This window comes from Neolamprologus multifasciatus, chromosome 18 (genome assembly GCF_963576455.1).
Source record: "Neolamprologus multifasciatus chromosome 18, fNeoMul1.2, whole genome shotgun sequence".
In the NCBI taxonomy this organism is placed as follows: domain Eukaryota; kingdom Metazoa; phylum Chordata; class Actinopteri; order Cichliformes; family Cichlidae; genus Neolamprologus; species Neolamprologus multifasciatus.
In genome coordinates this window covers 28,189,030-28,208,585 of record NC_140456.1, presented here as the reverse complement: position 1 = coordinate 28,208,585, position 19,556 = coordinate 28,189,030, and the positions used below count along the sequence as shown (strand labels likewise).

The 19,556-nt window shown below is 42.8% G+C and overlaps 3 protein-coding genes across 3 annotated transcripts; 2 read left to right on the top strand and 1 right to left on the bottom strand.

Annotated features, from left to right (window-relative positions):
* Positions 1 to 792: 792 nt before the first annotated feature.
* mcm6 (minichromosome maintenance complex component 6) lies at positions 793 to 6,451 on the top strand. Its single transcript, XM_085141962.1, is given in 23 exon segments — positions 793 to 1,832; positions 2,001 to 2,086; positions 2,089 to 2,146; positions 2,272 to 2,321; positions 2,324 to 2,381; positions 2,631 to 2,718; positions 2,811 to 2,971; positions 3,059 to 3,222; positions 3,313 to 3,381; positions 3,384 to 3,460; positions 3,540 to 3,690; positions 3,800 to 3,893; positions 3,895 to 3,942; positions 4,067 to 4,208; positions 4,329 to 4,436; positions 4,569 to 4,724; positions 4,858 to 4,876; positions 4,879 to 4,985; positions 5,076 to 5,240; positions 5,423 to 5,828; positions 5,938 to 6,009; positions 6,012 to 6,076; positions 6,177 to 6,451. Coding segments are annotated over 23 exon segments (2,553 nt in total). The 5' UTR covers positions 793 to 1,734; the 3' UTR covers positions 6,288 to 6,451.
* A 320-nt stretch (positions 6,452 to 6,771) lies between these two features.
* On the top strand, positions 6,772 to 10,255 carry LOC146498258 (uncharacterized). The gene is given in 4 exon segments (XM_085140302.1): positions 6,772 to 6,795; positions 7,009 to 7,146; positions 7,149 to 7,243; positions 9,024 to 10,255. Coding segments are annotated over 4 exon segments (429 nt in total). The 3' UTR covers positions 9,196 to 10,255.
* On the bottom strand, positions 9,343 to 19,368 carry LOC146498257 (protein lifeguard 3-like). The gene is given in 14 exon segments (XM_085141963.1): positions 9,343 to 11,670; positions 11,791 to 11,835; positions 11,922 to 12,026; positions 12,126 to 12,213; positions 12,313 to 12,329; positions 12,331 to 12,351; positions 12,850 to 12,861; positions 12,863 to 12,890; positions 12,990 to 13,040; positions 13,136 to 13,189; positions 13,265 to 13,329; positions 15,453 to 15,520; positions 15,902 to 16,213; positions 19,059 to 19,368. Coding segments are annotated over 13 exon segments (1,053 nt in total). The 5' UTR covers positions 16,209 to 16,213; positions 19,059 to 19,368; the 3' UTR covers positions 9,343 to 11,478.
* Positions 19,369 to 19,556: the final 188 nt, after the last annotated feature.

Here is a 19,556-nt window from a genome sequence, read left to right as displayed (position 1 = left end):
AAAGCAGTTAAAACAGCTTCACCGCAGATGTGCAGCAGTAAAATGCTTTCAGTTTTTAAATCAAAGTACATTTACTCAAACCCAAATCCCCTTTGAGGTTGAGCATCCATTGTAAAACCGCAAAATTAAAAATAAGGGAGCGGCTGGGAGTAGCTTCTACTCAAAGGAAAAGGCTTACAGTGAGTTGTACTAGGAAAGGAGGAAAAAAAACGTGTTGGCTTGGCAGAGAGATTGCGCTGGGAAGGATTTGCAACAGGTTACGGTGGTTAAAGATAGAGATGGAAATGTATTAGCGAGTGAAGAAAATGTCCTGATAAGGTGGAAGGAGTACTTTGAGGGGCTGATGAGGAAATGAGAGGAAAGTGCAGAGGATTAGTAAGGAAGAAGTGAAAGTAGCTATGAAGAAGGGTGAGTGGACATACCTGTGGAGGTATGGGGATGACTAGGAGAAAGGGCAGTGGATGCATTAACAAGATTGTTTAACACAATTCTGGAAAGCAAGATGTCTGAGGAAGAAGAATACTAGCACCAGTTTTCAAGAACAGTGGTGATATGCAGAGCTGTTGTAACTACAGAGGGATAAAGTTGATGAGCCATACTAAGAGGATATGGTAAGAGTTGCTGAAGCTATGCTAAGAAGAAAATGTGATAGTGAGCAGGACTATGGTTTCATAGCACTACAGATGTGATGTTTTCTTGGAGAGTGTTCATGGAGAAGTGCAGAAAGGTCAAAAGGAGTTGCACTGTGACTACGTGGGTCTAGAGAAAGCATTTGATAGGGTGGTGAGAGAGATACCGTGGTACAGCATGAGGTTGTGGCAGAGAAATATGTGAGGGTGGTGCAAGACATGTATCAGGACAGCAAGAGAGGGGTGAGAGTGACAGATGTGTTCAAGGTGTGGTGGGGGTGAGATTACATCAGGGATTGGCTCTGATCCCCCTCTTGTTTTCATGAGGTCAGGCAGGAGTTTCCATGGAATATCAAGTGCAGGTTACACTGTGACAATTTGAGCTGGATGTTGGGATTTTCACTGGGAGTGACCAGAATGGACACGATCAGGAATGAGTATATCAGAGAGGCAGGGCGGGTTGATCGGTTTGGAGACAAAGAGAGCAAGACTTATTTTGCACATGTGCAGAGGAGGGAGAGCAGATATACTGGGCAAAGGATGCTAAATATGGAGGAGGCAAGCAGAAGGAAAACAGAGAAGATTCATAGATGAAGCTGGATGATCCAATGAGGAAGAAAGAAGGAAGAAGAAGAAGAAGATGATGTAATGATGACGACATACATTTAAATTGCCTAAATATTTTGGCCGGAAATGGCTCAAGTGCTAGTTCACTGTGACGCTGTCAGTCAGCTCACTCTTCATTTTAGCCTATCTGTATAACGCGCGTGCTCGACAAAGACACGCGCACACTGAGATAACAGCTCGGTCTCTCCCCGTCTACAGCAGCACAGGAAGCGTACCGCGGGAAAACGGGCAGCAGGACTCCGCGTCAATTTACGTTTCCGCTTCGAATTGGCTACGAGCTCAGAGATATTTCCATAACGTCGCAGATTGGTCGAAAGCGGCGCGCCAAACATCACGTGGTCTCGCTTTTCGCGCGAAACCGGGCTCTCTGTTGTCCGGAGCTGAGCGTGCTGTGTGTCAGAGAGGAGCAGCTCGTGTCTGTGTTTTGCAAACTTGTTTTTGTATTCTTTTTGTTGTCGCAGTTTGACAGACTTGCAGCATGGATGTCGCCACAGCCACCGCGGAGACTGCCGGGGCGATGGTGAAGGACGAGCTGGCCGAGAAGTGCCAGAAGTTATTCCAGGCTTTCTTAGAGGAGTAAGTGAGGCAGCAGCGACCGTGTCGTATTGTTGTCGGCCGAAACGTGCTTGGCTTGACATCGCTCTTTTAATCAGCAATTATAAGGATCGAGTGCTACTTTGATCGGCTGCTATTGGTGTCTTCACGCTTTTCTTAATCTCTCTCGCTTCCTGCGTCACCCTGCAGATTTCAGAGCGGGGATGGGGAGGTGAAGTATGTCCGGGAGGCCGAGGAGCTGATCAGGCCTGAGAGGAACACCCTACTGGTGAGCTTCACGACTTGGAGGGTTTCAACCAGGAACTGGCTACCACCATCCAGGAGGAGTACTACAGGTGAGCAAGCCCACCAAGTCATCATATCATAGCTCATCTAAATACTGAGGTGGGAGAGTGCTCTGCTGCATTTCAAACCATCAGTTCAGTGCTGTGGGATAACCTGAAGGATTGTCTGTTTCCAGAGTGTATCCCTACCTCTGCAGAGCAGTGCGCAACTTTGCTCGGGATCACGGGAAGTCCCCCTCAACAAAGAGTTCTACGTCGCTATCGAGGATCTGCCCACCAGACACAAGTAAGACACTGTTAACCAAACCACCGTGTACATCTCCATTTATCTGGTCTGAGCTGCCATTTATGCAGCTAGATTGCTTTAGTGCAAAGATAGTTGTAGGAATGTCCACTTGGCTTGAATCATTGGAACAAAATGGTGTTTAAGTTGTGGTGCATAAAGCAGGAATGATGCATCTCTCACTGGTAAATGTTAATGGGAATGAAATGCCAAATCTGATCCTTTTCCTGTGTTAAATAAATAAATAAATAGGATCCGTGAGTTGTCCTCCATGCGTATTGGCAGCCTGGTGAGAATCAGCGGTCAGGTGGTGAGAACGCACCCAGTCCATCCTGAGCTGGTGAGATGTTTATATCAGTGAAGAAGACACAAAGATCAGTTGCGTTACGCTCGTCTTTTGTCATTAAACCCATCCTGCTTCCTTTGGTGCAGGTGAGCGGTACCTTCCTGTGCATGGACTGCCAGGCAGTGATCAAAGATGTCTCTCAGCAGTTCAAATACTCTCCTCCGACCATCTGCAGGAACCCCGTGTGCAACAACCGCTCCCGCTTCCACCTCGACACGCACAAATCCAAGTTCATGACTTTCAGAAGGTAACTGTGATAAAGGATGTGTGCCTGTCTGTCTGCATGGATGACTGAGTCTGATTTTGACCCTGTGTACCCTGTTTGTGTATCCAGGTGCGTATCCAGGAACGCAGGCGGAGCTCCCCGCGGTTCGATCCCACGCTCTCTTGAGATCATCCTGAGGGCAGAGGCTGTGGAGACGGCTCAGGCTGGAGACCGTTGTGACTTCACTGGGACCCTGATTGTCGTGCCGGATGTCTCACAGCTCAGCACACCTGGTACTTTTTAAAATTTTTAACCATTTATGGCCAAAATATGTCTTGTGGTGTTTTGTTTTGGTTCTCATGACTGTATGGATGTTACTCCAGGTGTGCGAGCAGAGACCAGTACCCGTGTAGCCGGAGGTCCTCAGGGCTTTGAGTCTGATGGTCTGAGAGGATGAAAGCTCTCGGAGTCAGAGAGCTGTCATACAGGCTGGCCTTCCTGGCCTGCAACGTGGCACCCACCAACCCACGGGTAAGAAGCGCTCGTCTAAAAATGCAAACAGCTACAAATCTTGCTGTGTGATTACAAATGTGTGCCGTCTTTATCACAGTTTGGCGGTAAAGAGCTGCGGGAGGAGGAGCAGACGGCTGAAAGCATTAAGAGCCAGATGACAGAGAAGGAGTGGGAGAAGGTTTTTGAGATGAGCCAGGACAAGAACCTGTACCACAACCTGTGCACCAGCCTCTTCCCCACCATCCACGGTCAGTGATCGAACCCCCCCCGTCTAGCCTTTTTCTCCAATGGAGGACGCTCTCGTAGTTCTTTATCAAAGCTGTGACTTGTGAGTTAAACGTTAACGTGATGGTGCAGGTAACGATGAGGTGAAGCGCGGCATCCTGCTGATGCTCTTTGGAGGCGTTCCCAAGACGACCATGGAAGGGACCTCGCTCAGAGGAGACATCAACGTGCATTGTGGGAGATCCGAGCACTGCCAAGAGCCAGTTCTCAAGTATGTTCCACAGTTTCCACCTTCATTGATTAGCTTTGCATAAAACTTTTCTTTGTTTTGGCACAAATACTTTTCAGTGCTCTCTTTGCTGTAGACATTTGTTGATTTGAGTGTGTGTGCCTGTGTAGGCACGTGGAGGAGTTCAGTCCCAGAGCGGTGTACACCAGCGGCAAGGCCAGCACCGCCGCAGGTCTGACGGCGGCCGTGGTCCGAGACGAGGAGTCGCATGAGTTTGTCATCGAGGCTGGAGCTCTGATGCTCGCCGACAACGTGAGTGTCATGAGTTCTGAAGAACAGTGAACGATGTATTGTTATATGTTTAAAAAAACAAAAAAAAAGTTTCTTTATGTAATTAGTGGAAGTAAAACTTGTTAACTGGTTTGATTTCAGGGTGTTTGCTGTATTGATGAGTTTGATAAGATGGACCTCAAAGACCAGGTGGCCATCCATGAAGCCATGGAGCAGCAGACCATCAGCATCACCAAAGCCGGAGTCAAGGTGACGCTTTCAAAGCTTTACGCTTTAAACACTCGCGTTTATGCAGCACAAATGGAAGTTACACTGCTATCATATTCAATCGCTTGTCTCTGCAGTAGAATAACCAGACTGTTCCTCCGCTTCTCTCCTCAGGCTACCCTGAACGCTCGCACATCCATCCTGGCCGCTGCTAACCCCGTCAGCGGACGCTACGACCGCAGCAAGAGTCTGAAGCAGAACGTCAACCTGACCGCTCCCATTATGAGCCGCTTTGATCTCTTCTTCATCCTGGTGGACGAGTGCAATGAGGTACATGCAAATGAGCGGAGTCTGAGCATCCTGTGCTTACTGGTTGTTTCTATTCATGTCTTTTATTTTGTCCATTTTTTTTAATATGGTAACTTAGTTGAATACTGCAGCTAACGATTTGCACCTGTCATAGGTGACGGACTACGCCATCGCCAGCGCATCGTGGATCTGCACTCCCGTGTGGAGGAGTCGGTGGACAGACTGTACTCCCTGGATGAGATCCGCAGATACCTGCTCTTCGCCAGGCAGTTCAAACCCAAGGTGGGTGTGCTGGGTCCCCACACGCCGCCACCAGCGACCCAGTTTTACTGTTTAACACATTTCCTTTATATTAACTTTTGGACCTCCTAGATCTCCAGCGAATCAGAAGAGTTCATCGTCGAGCAGTACAAGCGTCTCCGCCAGCGTGACGGCTCAGGGGGCGTGTCCAAATCTGCCTGGAGGATAACTGTGCGACAGCTGGAGAGCATGATCCGCCTCTCAGAGGCCATGGCACGTATGCACTGCTGTGATGAGGTACGTGCGAAGACATACAAGCTTCATTCATGCAACACTCGATACTGAGTGTGCTTGATAAAATTAATACTGCAAAACCACCTGAGTATCACTTTACCAAATTGAGGGAACAAAAATACATCCTTTCAAAATAAAAGGCCAAACTGTGAATTAACTCTTGCCCTTTCATCCCATGCTTCTAGGTTCAGCCCAAACACGTGAAGGAAGCGTTCCGTCTTCTGAACAAATCTATCATCAGAGTGGAGACGCCAGACATCAACCTGGAACAGGAGGATGAAATGGAGGAAGAGGAGGAGCAGCAGGAAGAAGGTACTATCAATATAGAGAAGATGTGAAATGACACCATGCATCACCGCTGTTATTTAACGTAAACTCTTCTCTGCATCTTTGCAGGTAACGTCCCCAATGGAGTAAATGGAAACGTGGATGGTGTCATTGGCCTTACTAATGGAATTAATGGACACGCTGACGGTGTCAATGGCCACGGCGAGCCTGGGAGCCAGTCCAAACCATCTCTTCGTCTGTCTTTCGCCGAGTACAAACGCATCTCCAACCTGCTCGTCCTGCATCTGCGCAGAGCAGAGGATGGTAAGAGATGTTCCTCTCCAGTCTGTTTTCCACCTCATTTCCTTGTCTGCTCTGTCACTGTTCCTTTTTCTTTTTCTTCTCACATTTTTCTTGCTAATCTGTGTTGCAGCTGAGGAAGAGGAGGATCTGAAGAAAAGTGCAGTGGTCAACTGGTATCTGAAGGAGATCGAGTCAGAGATCGACTTGAGGAGGAGCTCATCAATAGGAAGGGGCTGATAGAGAAGGTCATCCACAGGCTGGTGCACTATGTAAGTCTACCATCTTAAAATGTGAAAAGATAATGAGTCAGCGATTTTCTAAGTGCAGACACGTTCATTTATGATCTCCCACACAAATCTCTTCCTCAAGGATCACATCCTCATCCAGCTGTCTCAGGCCGGACTGAAGGGCTCAGAGTCTGTGAGCACAGAAGAGGAATCTGTTCTGGTTGTAAACCCCAACTACATCCTGGAAGACTAAACTCCTGTCCTCAAATTGATCCCTGCTTCTTTGTGGCAAACAGAGTTATTGTTCATAGTGTGTTTAATGCTCATAATGGTGGCATTGGAGATGTTTGCTGCTGTACAAAGATACGAGGATTTATCTAAACATTCTTTAGATTTAAAAAGATAAAAAAACAAACAGATGTAAATATGCTGCCCTCTTCTCCAGCTGTTTATTCACTTCTCTTTGACTTAGTTTATTGTTGACTTTGAATAACTGTATATTATAAGCATAAAGCATGGTTTACGTCCATGGTTTAAAGTGTTTTTGTATTATAATTATGATTTTGTGAATGAAATGTTGGAACAATAAATAAAATGTTGAAAAACACAAATTTGCTTCATGTGCCTCTGTGTTGTTGCCTGCGGCATTAAAATAATAAAATCTAAATGAGTACCACTAGGTGGCAGCAGCTCCCGTTGTTGCGACTGCGCATGCCCGTTGCAATTACGCAACAAACATGGCGGCGTCCACACTGAATACAGTCCGGACAACACTGAAAGGTTTAATTATTGGCTTTATTGTTATAAAAAAGGTCACAATTAAGAAATATTATAAGTTGTTTATTTTAATAGTTATTTTTTGTAAATAACCTTTTATATGCTTTAGTTTAGCACTTTAAGAAGAATTCATATCGACGTGGTCGCAAATGAAGTAAGATTTTTAAAGTGCTGGTGTAATTTGTGTCAACAGGTAGTACCTTTTCTCCGGCCGGTGGGTGCTCAGACAGAGCAGTCAAAGCCGGGCCGTGTGTCCGAGCCTGCGGCTGCACGTCTCCCCTGCTGCCTGCTCCAGGATGGAGACGCAGAGGAGCGAGCAGACCCAGAATACCGACAGAGGCAAGCCCAGGAGGAGGTAGAGGAACCAGAGGGTCCTGAATACATCCCCAAGAGAAAAGCCAAGAACCCTATGGTGAAAATCGGCTTTGCCTGGTAATTTCTCTCTTTTGACCAAAACCCGCGAGAAATATATAGAAGCTACAGCACTGACAAATCAAGTCAGAGGTGTGTCAAAGAACGATTAAAAAGATTAGAAATGACACGCTTTTTATGCAGTCCTCGTTTCCAGAGGCTCAAATATAACTGGGCTAGCATGATAATAAAAATGTTTATTTTTGATTGTTTGTTTGACTGCCTGAAGCCTACAGCTAGAGCATGGGTGATTGGCCTTTACTGCAGTTCTTCTGATTGTAGTGCATGCTTGGTTGCTTGTTCAAGTCAGCTGCTTGACAAAGGCAGAACATTTCACTTTTCTTCGAAAACTCTCGGTTTTGTTCTGTTTTCTCAACGAAAACGCGCTCTAGTGCTAACTGCAAAAGTTTACAGTAACTGTGTGACAGTGAAGAGTTGAAAGTGAGCTGTTGATGGGGGTTGAAAAAGTGTTTTTAAAGTACTTGAATAGTTCTCAGTGAATATCAGTTAGTATTTCTGCTTGAATTGCCACCTTTCAAACTGATCTTGCTTTTCTATGCAATACCTAATCTGGCCTTTAAGTCCCTGAGGAAATGTGGTTATACCAGCTGGACATTTGTCAACACTGGGAAGACACCCAAAGAATGCAGTTAAGTTAAGGCTTAGCTCATGTTGTCCATGAAACCAATTTTGAGTCCACTGGCCAATTATATTTGGCCATAAAAGAGGTGGCTGGCAATTAGAGTAAATTTTTAGAGCAAATATTATTAGAGCACTTACTAAAAACTTCCTGTGTCTTTAAGTTCATATCTATTAGGTAACTGTAATGTCTGTGAAGGTTTTCAGTCATCCAGGTCATCGTAGTCTAAAGAGCTTGGAAAGAAAAGCGTCTGGACTTCTTCTTCTTCATATTTTGAAGATGTTTCACCTCTCATCCTGTGAAAACAAGGATGCCAATGTTCACATTTTGGACAAAGAAGACAGATGGTTTGAAAGAGGAGTGTTAGAAGCCATCTATGTCCACTGTGAACAACCATCTTTGAATAGAGGTGGTGGCTTACGACACCAACTGTCTGCATCTGTAATCCAGTTTTGAGATCCCTTCCCAGACGCCCTAACGCCCACTCACATCTGGGCCATTTGACCTCAGTAAATCATGTGATAGGGAAGGGCTAGGTTTCGCAATGGGCTCATTGTGACCCACACCCATTTTCACACCTTGGCTCATGGGATTAGATGGAGGATCAATAGGGGATCCATGTCCCTCTTAGGGACACTCCCATAGGGCTTAAAATCTGTGAATCTCCACCAATTACTCTTAGAACAGAAGAAGCTTCGGATGAGAGGTGAAACGTCTTCAAGAAACTTAAAGAAGTCCAGATGCTTTTCTTTCCAAGGTAATTTTAATGTAATGTTTTGGGTCACCTTCCTGTGTTGCCTGCATGTTAATGTTACTGATGTGTCCTCATCAAGTCCCAGAAACACACACTTGGCAGACAATAACAGTGAAACAATTGTTCTTCCATATAACGCTACTATGGCTAAAAGAGAAAACTTTGCACAATTTTCCAAAAGAGAGATTCACTATCCAAAATACAACTTGGATGAATATCATCCACACAGGCTACTAATACTTTTTTTTTTTTAAGAGCAAGATATAAGGTGCAATTTGTCGTTCAGCGCAGTCACTGGGGAACCACCAGTTTTCCCTGGCTGCGTAGAAACTTGCTGACCTGTTATTCTCTAGTGTGACAGAGCATCAGTACTGTATAAATATTTTGTCTCTTTCCTCTCTGTGCAGGATCATCGGTCTCCCTACAGGAATAATCAGCTTCTTCCTGGCTAAGAGACAAGTGGACAAAAACAGACTGAAACAGTTAAAGATCAGACAGAGGATGAAAAGATCAAATGAAGGCGAATACGAAGGGAGTCGCTACCGCCATCATGCAGTGGATGTTAAACTCAACCAGTAATTTATGTTGCAGCTGTTATTTGCATCGTATGCACAGTATCCCACACAGAGACTCTTGGATTAAAGACTGATCAGAACACTGATGTAAAGTTCACCCATGTCAGAGGTAAATGTATATTTGAATAAAATCATCACTGGTACAATCGCATTAAGACTAAAAGAAAACTTTATTTATAATGATAAGCAAATAGATTTTCTGTAAGCACTGATATATTTACAACCCCCTCTTCCACACTAACCATCCGTGGTGTACAGTAAACATGTCTGCCTCTGTTGATTTGACTCGAGGCTTTTATAAACTTGTCAATGAAAGACTGGAGTTCAGAAATGTTCCAGTACTTTAACAACATGGCACCGATAATGCTGTCCTGTGTGGAAAAATCCCACCCTGCCGGCCCTCGCTGTCTGACCCACATCTGACTAACACAACTATATTTACAGGCACACATATAACAACTCTATAAAACATATTATAACCTTGTATTCTGTAAAGTTAAAAAATTAAAATAACAGACATTGACACGGTGAAGGCACTGAAGTGATATAAAGGAGTACAATTCAAATAAAGTAACCTATAGCAGAGCCGTGGCTGCCATTAGTGGCGCCGAGCTGTGCTTCAGGGTGGACGTGTCCAAAAAACTGACTCTTCTCATACTTGAGTACTGGAGATCAAATGTTGTGGCATGCCCACCCCTACTGTACTTCATAATCTCAGAAAGTTCACTTTAGCATTTGCCTTGTTCTTGTAGCATTTAGACACATTGGAGAATTCATTTGTAGCTGTACATGTTCATACACAGAAGAGAGATCAGGACACTTTCTGCATTAAGTCCAGTAATATGGAATAAAATGTTGCAGATGGGATTCAAGTGTCCTGTAGATAGTTAGATAATAGTATTCGTCATAACCACTGATAAGCTGTTAAAGTATATAAAAACAAATAAGATTTCATACAAAGTGCATTTTTGGGCGATGTAAACTAACGCTCAGATTTTGGGGGGCATCACTTTAAAATATCTTTACTTTGCAGAAAAATAAAAACCCCGAAAAAAAAAAAAAAACACTTAACAAGGCATGATCAGAGATATTTACAAACAAAGATAAATGGAATTATTCTAGGGCTGTCAACATTATCGTGGATTAATCTTCGTCATGATGAACACGATCAAAATTTTCAGTGCAATTAACCCATTTGGAGCGAAAATGACTCAAAAATCACTGCATGCATCAAGGCAATTGGCAGTTTGCACAAAGTTTGTCCATTCTGCCGCTCCAGATGGTATAATTGTGTTGAAAATTTTAAATTGCGTTAATCATGATGACAGATAAAGCTGGCGTTAACATTGACAGCCCTAAATTAGTCATAACGTTTTTTAAAGGTCTCCTTAGTACAGCTCTCTGAAACAATGGTTCAGTCCACGCCTTGACTTTTCTGTTCAGGGATGAAAAAAATCCAACGAATAACCAAAAACAAATCATTAATTTTTACCACAGCTCTGATCAGCTGGTCATGGGCTGGATCACAGAACAAGAAAATAAATGTTATTATTGTAAGTCATCCAGTTAACTGAACATTTAAACATTAGCTTACTGCAGACTAGCATGCTTATCACCTCCACATGGATAACACAGTAGATGGGAACTCCAATACAATATATATGATGGAAAATTACATCATAAACACGCAGAAGCCCTCTTTCATGGCACACCATGTTACTTAACTGCAAGTTTTTTCATGTAAAAAGACTGACCATGTAACAGAGCTGAGAACAGATTAAAGAAGCTAATCATTTACCTAGCTGACTGAAGCATTTCGTGTGATTATACTAGATTATACTGTAACTATACTAGAACGCTCTTTTATCAGCTTTCAGCTGTGTTTGGAAAGGTTTTTTGTCTAGGGATAAATAAGCCTGGTCCCGTGATAAACCTGCATTAGTAACACAATACACCTCAGCAATACAGGAGGGATAATGCTGAAATTGACTCCTGTGTTTCTTATGAAATCCCACACCATTAATTTACATAATCTCACATATTTGGACATTACAATTAACTGTCATTAAAGTTATCAGATCATTTCTGATCAATTTAATTTGTTATTAGATGAAAACACAAGTTCTTCCTTTCAGGAAAAGAGTGTATCAGCGTGACCCCAAACATTTGAGCAGCAGTTTATGTTTAATCTACAATGTAAAATCTCATATTCAAGCCCTTAGACATTTTCCCTGAAGAGCACCATGGTCTTAAAAATCTTTTAATGTCTATTGGAAAAGTAAAGCTTTCAAAAGCACGGAAGGATTTCACTACACTGTGCCGCCGGATTTTTATTTGTGGAAGCACCAATAATTTGCAACAGGAAAAGGAAGATCTGGATTATATCGACGTAGATGGAGAGTGCGGCGAACACGTACTCCTCTGGACTAATGGAGTGCTTTCTGTTTCCAATCAGTAGCTGAGTGTGATATGCCAGGAACTGCAAGACACAAACAGTTACAAAAAAACTGAGCACTATATCAACAAAATACAATGAGGGCTGCTGTTAGATTTAAGGTGACTTTTCCACTTCTTTGTAACTTTAAAGTGAAATACTTACCAGAGTGAAAACGATGGCTCCTATAGCCGCATAAAGCATGTGAAGCAAATATCTGCAACAACAAATAGTCATTAAGATAACAAGAAAACCCAAGAAGGTGTCAGGAAACAGTCACTGTCTTCACAACAGCAGTAACTCACGTATTTGAAGGACAGCACGATGGCTGTAATGATGCCAGTCACGAACACGACGATACCGAGGACACAGAAAAGGCCCTGGCACTTGGTGAAGTCGACCTACAAAGAGAAATTGACAGCAGGCATCTCAACCCGTGGCCATGAACAAACACACTGTGGAGATTTAAAGCTGATAAGCAGAAACGTGCACGCCCCTACCTTCGTCTGGAAGCAGAACACTGTGACGGCGATGCAGACGACAGCTGTGATTCCCAGCGCAAGAAACACTGCTTTTGTGTCATAGTAACTAAAACCAAAGCGCAACACACAGTCAGCAGTGAGGAAACCATCAGAATCTTTTTATCAGATAAAAAGGACTGTATATATATATATATTTTTTTTTTACCTGGATATGGTTCCAGTCCATATACGACAAAGACAGAGTCTGTTTCACAAAAAGATAAAGATCAGATAGAATTACAATGAAACAGCTTCTTGTCCAACCACAAACAGCATAATCTTGACATGCGGTCTAACTCAGTGTCAACACAATACTGTGATAAAAGTCCCAGTGTCATGTGATAAAAGTCCCACTGTCATGTGGGACTCCTACAAGTCCATGTGACAATTCAGGAAATAAGAATACAGAATAAAAAAACCCCACAAAACCTTTTATTACGTGACAAAATGCAGATCATAAAACAGCTCAGTCATGTTGCTGTTCGAGCTGATAAACTGAACACTCAAACGTATCAACAGGTAAAATGCAAACAAATGTGGTGACTCACTGCTTGGCTCTGATATCAAAATTACATTTCGAGTACTGTGATAAGGCTGTCATTGGATGGAATGTCTCGCTGACAAAGACAAAAAGGTTTTCAGTATGACTTGATCCAAGTCCAGGAAACTGCTGGTAATGACCACAACCACAAGTCACACTTACAAAGAGGCCGAGGCAGAATCATGTTCCATGGGAACTTCCTCCTGCAAAATAAGTTGGCTTTCAGTACAACGTTGGTTTAAAACTGTTCAAGTACAAGTATTTCCTCTTAAAACATAATAAAAGCAGGCAATCACACTCACCGGGGGCCCTTGCAGCAGACCAGCACGATGTGGGTGATGAAATACACCGCACTAAAATGTAGAAATGAATCACAAAGTTACAGTTCTTATCCATGAGTCAGCACATTACTTCAAATCCAATGAAGTTACCACAGAGGGAGACTTACTATGATGCCCAGTACACAGCTGAGTTCTGCCTTACAAAAGATTTGACAGGTTGGCTGTAACAAAGAGAGGCCCAGTTAACACCAGGAAATGCTCACACGCCTGAGAAAGAACACAATCTGTATACTCACACAAACGTGAATATAGCCACAATGGCTGTGGTGACCAGGAGCTGACACGCCAAGAGCAAATACACCTTAAAAAGAAAAAAATGATCACATTATTTTATACTCTGAATACAGAAGCTATTGGATTGGTCCAGTTTGTGTCTCACATATCTTTGTGCTCATTTGCGTATGATACAAAAAAAAAAAAAAAAAAACTAGCAGTATGTAGTTATGAAAATATGGTGGAATCTTGGTGGAATCTTTTAAGCTACAATGTAACATATAATTATTTATTTTATGTGCTTTTGTTGTTTTAATTTAAAATAAATCATGTCAACACTGAGCAGGTTGGAGCTTGTCAACAATAAAAACTATACAAAACAAAAAGACTATGATGGAATCAGGATGTAGCAAACGAGGACACCAGTCCGGGAAAGCACGTTGGGGGAAGAGATTTGACACTCCACCTTTTGAAGTGGCAAAACCGTCAGTGCCAAGAGTAAAGTCAACACAGCCATTCATAGCTATCCAGTTACAAATGCATTACAAAAACTCATAGGAGACGAGATCTGGTGACCACGCATATTTAAAAGTCTTAAGACACTCCCTGGTCTTTTTCTTCAAGCAGTTCTTTACAGATTTACCAGTGTTTGTGCTTGTTGTCCCACTGCCAACCGGACTTAAGTGAACCCAGGATTCATACAGCAGTCGGTAAAGACTGGAAGACAACATTAGTGAAAACAACCCTGTGCTTGCAAACCAAAACAAATGTGTCGCACGTTCACACACTATCCATTTAACTTTGAGCCAGAAAGGTTGTGTACAGGAAACCCAACAAAACAACACTCAGTGACAGCTCTCAAGTTCAGTGCCAAGTAAACTTAGTTTGGCTGTTCTCCTATGCTTTCTGTTTCGCTGCGTCTTTGTTTAACTGCCCTACTGTTACAGATGAAGAAGGCACAAAAGTGAAATCCTTAAAATACCAGAATCAAATCAAGGCTGCACTCTGCCTTCTAATATTTACACCCACTTTCATCTGTTTCTAAACAGTTTAAGGGCTATCAGTTTTCAAGGCAGGGACTCGTGTAGACTAGCACACACTTGTGGACCGGCAAGCAACCAAAGCACTGACCAGAGAAGCTGAGACTAAAACACACACACAGGTTAATTCTCTTGTAAAGCTGTCATAGCTCCTGTGTATCCTTATATAGCAAAAGGCCGTCTCCTGTTATATAGTATGTATAGAACACAGATGTATAATTATTTACACTTATTATCTAATGTGCTTACAGTACAAACTGTGAAGCACTGTGTACCTTTAAAAAGGCCATACAAATAAAGTTATTATTAGAATAACTCATCCTCTCCCCAGTTTATGCTCTGTCATTGACCTTTCAGTCAGTGTCACAAATGTCAAATTTGGATCTAACAATAAACAGAACCTCTCACCATCATACTCTATTAAATGCTGCATGTCTTAGCCAACCGCCTGTGCTTGGTCTTGTTTCCCCTCCACAGAAGTAGTTTAGAGACTGATGCTTGTCCTCTGAGACTACTAGAGTTCTTTATTTGGAAAATTCTGCATCTGCGATGAGGCTACGTTTCTGTCTCAGTAAACAAAGCTGGATATATTGATCTTTTTCTGGTCTGCTGCTGTGTATGTGTTATATAGTCCCATGTACTAGTCCATTAGAAAACCTCATCACGAGTCAAAGCTCATCCAACCATTCAAAACACTTCAAAATCACTCTGGCCAGTGTTGCTGAACACATCTCAAAGAAAATTTGCCATTTTGTATAAAGAAATACATTCTTTGTAGCGCCTTGAGGCACCTGTTGTTGTAATTTGGCATATAAATAAAAATGAATTGAATTGAATACATTCTGCCAAAATTTGACTGTTGACCAGGAAATGATGTGGATTTTTTCAAATATACAGGTAATTTTCCTGACAATACAACTTTACACAGATAAGATAGCTCTAGGTAAGGAAAGTGTACCATCTTGGCCTAGGCAAGATCTTTCCTAATGAGCACTTTTCACTTTGTTTAGCCTGCAATGACATGTCATAATTGGTGCTGTCAATCTGCCCTTTTCTCTTGGGTGCGGGTGTTGTAATGAGTCTTAAATGATTCTGAAAGTAACTTAAAAGTGTAGGAATTATTGCACAGGACAGTAAAATAGGTAATTTCATGCAGATTGTGGCGCTTTACCTTTCTGATGAAGGTATGCCGAATGCTCAGACTGTCCCAATCGCTGCCACTTGCTGCAAACTCATCACCTGTATCATCAGTAGAAAGAAAAGCGATCACTGACTACAAAGAGCAACAAGAAGCATTATTCATTAGGTAAACTTTATTACAATTAAAAGATGCATATTTTGTTTTATTTATGAAAATTCACTTGATAGTCCACTCACAAGTGTAAAAATGAAACAAAGAAGCTCTAATGTATAACTCTATGAGACTAAGAACTCCTATAGGTGGATTTTGTTGTAATATTCCTTAACCTACATCATGCACTAGCTGACTAATGGCTCTAGTTCAATACTGGAATGATATCATTGTTAGGTGTTGTGTGAGCACACAGTAGCAGGATGCTTTCTCCTTTTATTAAAAAGATAATGTCATTAGAGGATACACGTTACAAGCCAGAGTCTTACCAGAGCTCAGGACATCTGATGGTATTGTAGGTGGAACGACAGGAGGCATGGGAGGAGGATTCGGGTAGCGAGATCCTGGATGTCCAGCAGGCTGTGGCTGCCCTGGATAAGGGCCTGGAGGGTAGCCAGCTGGCTGGCCTGGGTACAGAGGGGCATTTGGACCAGAAGGGTATGGAGCAGAGGGATAGCCTGGCTGTGAACCACCATATGAAGGGAATCCATATGGAGGGGGTGGTGGGTAGTTCCCACCCTGAGGTCCATACATTGGGCCATGAGATTCGTCGTACCCTGGAGGGTAGTGTGACATGATGCCTGTGCGGAAGGGAGGGGAGGAAATACAGTTCACAACATGCAGGGACTACAGGGAGCAGAGGTAAGACAGTCGGAAGCATCACCAACATGTGCTCTTTAAGGTTTTGCTGTACACTGTCATCGTCAGTAAAAGATTTATAATGCACATTGAAAAAGTCAAGAAAAAGGGAAATAGGTACAGCAATTTATTGAAACATGGGCAAACATACATGGTATATAAGGCCGATACGGTTTTTACCTGATTTATGACCACCTTTATTCTTCAACACAACCTGAATTCTCTAAGGCAGCCTTCTTGTAATTTTACATTACTTCAATACTGTTGAGGTCCACACTCTGACAATGTCCCACTGTGCGTTTTTCTATCCAGGTATGGTTCTACTGCACTGGCAGTGTGTTCAGGATCACTGTCAGGATCACTTTTTTTTGCGTTATGACATTAGCAAACTTAGGTGTCCACGCCGCCCTCCCGCCTGAAAATGCAGAGTTGTGCCTTTGGCGACAACAACAGAGCTCCATTTAGCTTTAGGGCTCTGCATGGAGCCACTGTTTGTGTGCGTACACATTAAGGTCTGGGTAATAGCTGGATTTGGGCTCCTGCCAGAGTAATTACCATGCACCTTACTGTACACACTTGGGTGTGTATCGGGTTCACGGAGTAGAAGGATTTGCTCAACACTGGTTCACAAAACCCACCACATACCCAGGAACCACCACACGGGCCCCAAAGGGAAATTTCTAATAATAACCACATGCGCGCTAACATCATGCAACAACATGAGGCCCAAGTATTCCATGCTGCTGAAAGAACTGAGATGGTCAGTACACTGGGTTCTTGCTGTGTACCTGCTTTTTCAGTGTGAAACATAAAGAATTAAAAGGGCAATTTACTTCTGCTGATTTTACAACAGACACCAAACTGCTATCTTAAAAGGCTGACGTGTTTCTAAGCACAATACAGTTTGCCCAGTTATTCTGAAGGTGCTGCATTTTCAGTGGGACTTTTAGGGAAATATACGCAGTAAAGGAATTCAAGAGCTGGCTCCACCTCTTGTTGCCATTACCTCACATACTAAGCACCAAGCAACAGGACAGAAAACAATCAATGGAAAAAGTGCTTCAGCTGATCTTTGTGGAATGAGGACAAAGCTGATTGCTTCATAAGTCACTGAGACATGAGAAGGCAGCAGATTCATATGTGTGTTTGAACAGGAGGGTGTAGCTCTAATATTTACGAAAAATACACTCATATTCAGTGTATTTCATCCTCCCTTCAACCTCAGGTCATCATGTGGTTGTGGTTATTACTGTAACGTATGTCGTCTGAACACACTAACATAACTAGTCTGTTTACATTCATCTGGCGTGGCACAAACACGTCACTCAGAGCAAAGCTCTGTGACTCAGAAATGCTTTTGTTACGTGAAGCCTGTCATGCGGATGAACACAGTTACAGAAGCACCACACAAGAACACTGAGAACCGGTTTGGCAAAGCTTTTAATCACTCCTTTTTGTTGAGCTTCATTATTTCTGCCTGGGCAAGAAGTCATGCAGTTTTTTTAATGCTGCTGACTCTTTCTAATCCAATACGCCTGCAACAGACTTTGTCCTTTACATTCTCGCACATGCTTTCCTGCCCAATCATGACATTTTACATTGTACACAGCAGTGAACTTTAACCTGAATGCTAACTTAAAACCTGTTTGTTATTTTATCCTGTTTTTTTTATTATCAGATAAACAGATTTTTTGCATACTTCTGCTTCATCATTCTCTCCATGTACAGTAAAACATCAGCAGATTATTAAAATGAATTGTACAAAAATAATTAATCGAGGATGTCAGAAAATGGGAATGCTGTTGTTCAGTATTATTGAGTATTGCTTTCATTTTGGTGTTCCTATTTTGTGGTAGAACCAACATCCAGTTACTTATCCTATCTGAATTTATGCTGCATTTGAGGTTTTCTTTGTCATATCAAAAGCTGATCAAACACCAGACACCAGGGAGGGGATTTGCAATCTAGCTTAGGCTAGATAAAGCCTGTTATGAGTTTCCTGGTTCTTATAACACATTTGCCACTAAACCTAAAATTAAATATAACATTTGGTTGCTCCCTTTTGACCCCCCACAACAGTAGATGACTAACACTGTGTAAAGGCTGGTCAGATGAAACCAGACACACGGAGATGTCATCATACATTTGGGCAACTGTGTTGGGCATTTTTCAATTTAGCCTGTTATGTTTACATGTTTACGGTCAACTTCCGCAAAGCAAAACTCAGGCTTAAGCCCGACCGACTCCCAAAACAATATTTATCGGGTATAGTCCTGTTGAACGTCAGCCACTTATTATTTAACTATAACAGACTGTGCACAAGTGTGTGTGTAGACTGCCACACTGACTAACAACTGACACGAAGTCTCACACGCCTCGACAGCACATCAGCGAATTGAAATCATCAAAAGCTCCGTTGCCTTTAATAAGGGCGCGCTCATTAACGTTATTGCTAACAGCCGTCTTCCCCGCTACCCGCCCTGTAACTCATCTCTGACAGCAAAAAATAAGCAACGATGTAACATTCAAAAGGAAAAAGAAGAAAACTCAGCATCTGAGCTGTGTCTCGTGTTTAACATTTCAGTTTTGTCGACTGAACTGAAAAAGAAAGATGGCTATCCTAAAAGCGTCTACACACAGACCCACTCCACCCAGTTACCAAACCTCCGCTAACTCCCCCCAAAAAAGCTTTCCCAGGTGTGTGAGCGGGCTCAGCCAGAACAAAAACACCACCACCTTCACCATGAGCGGTGTTTCTGACAGAATGGGAAGAATATAACATCTTACCAAATTACGAGACGTCAACCTCGTCGGTGGCTCTCAGTCCCAGAGAGAAGAAGAGCGATATCCTCCCGCTGTCACTCACAAAGCCTTAAACTGTCTTTAATGCTGTACTCCAAGTTTTAGTGTGGGGTTGTTTTATGTTCTCGATGTTGTTATTCAGAGAAGCACTGGCAGAAGTGGGCAGCTGTGAAAAGTTATTTTTTCCTGGAACTGGAAGCAGGGTGTGGTCCGGAGGAATCTCTCTCACACACACCCACACCCACATCGCGGACAGCGAGGCCCGAAAGGCGCTGACTCATTTTCAGCACTGGTGGTGTCACGTTACTGAATGCACGCGCTCTCCTAAAGTGCCCTCTGCTGCTGGCGCGCGAGTCTTCCACACTTTGCAGAGTTTTGACTCCTTTCACCTGATATGAGCTGTTATTTGGACTCTGTAGTAAACAAGCTCATTAAGTGTGCTGAACTTCTCTCAGGCTGATGAAGGCCAGCGTTATGATGTGA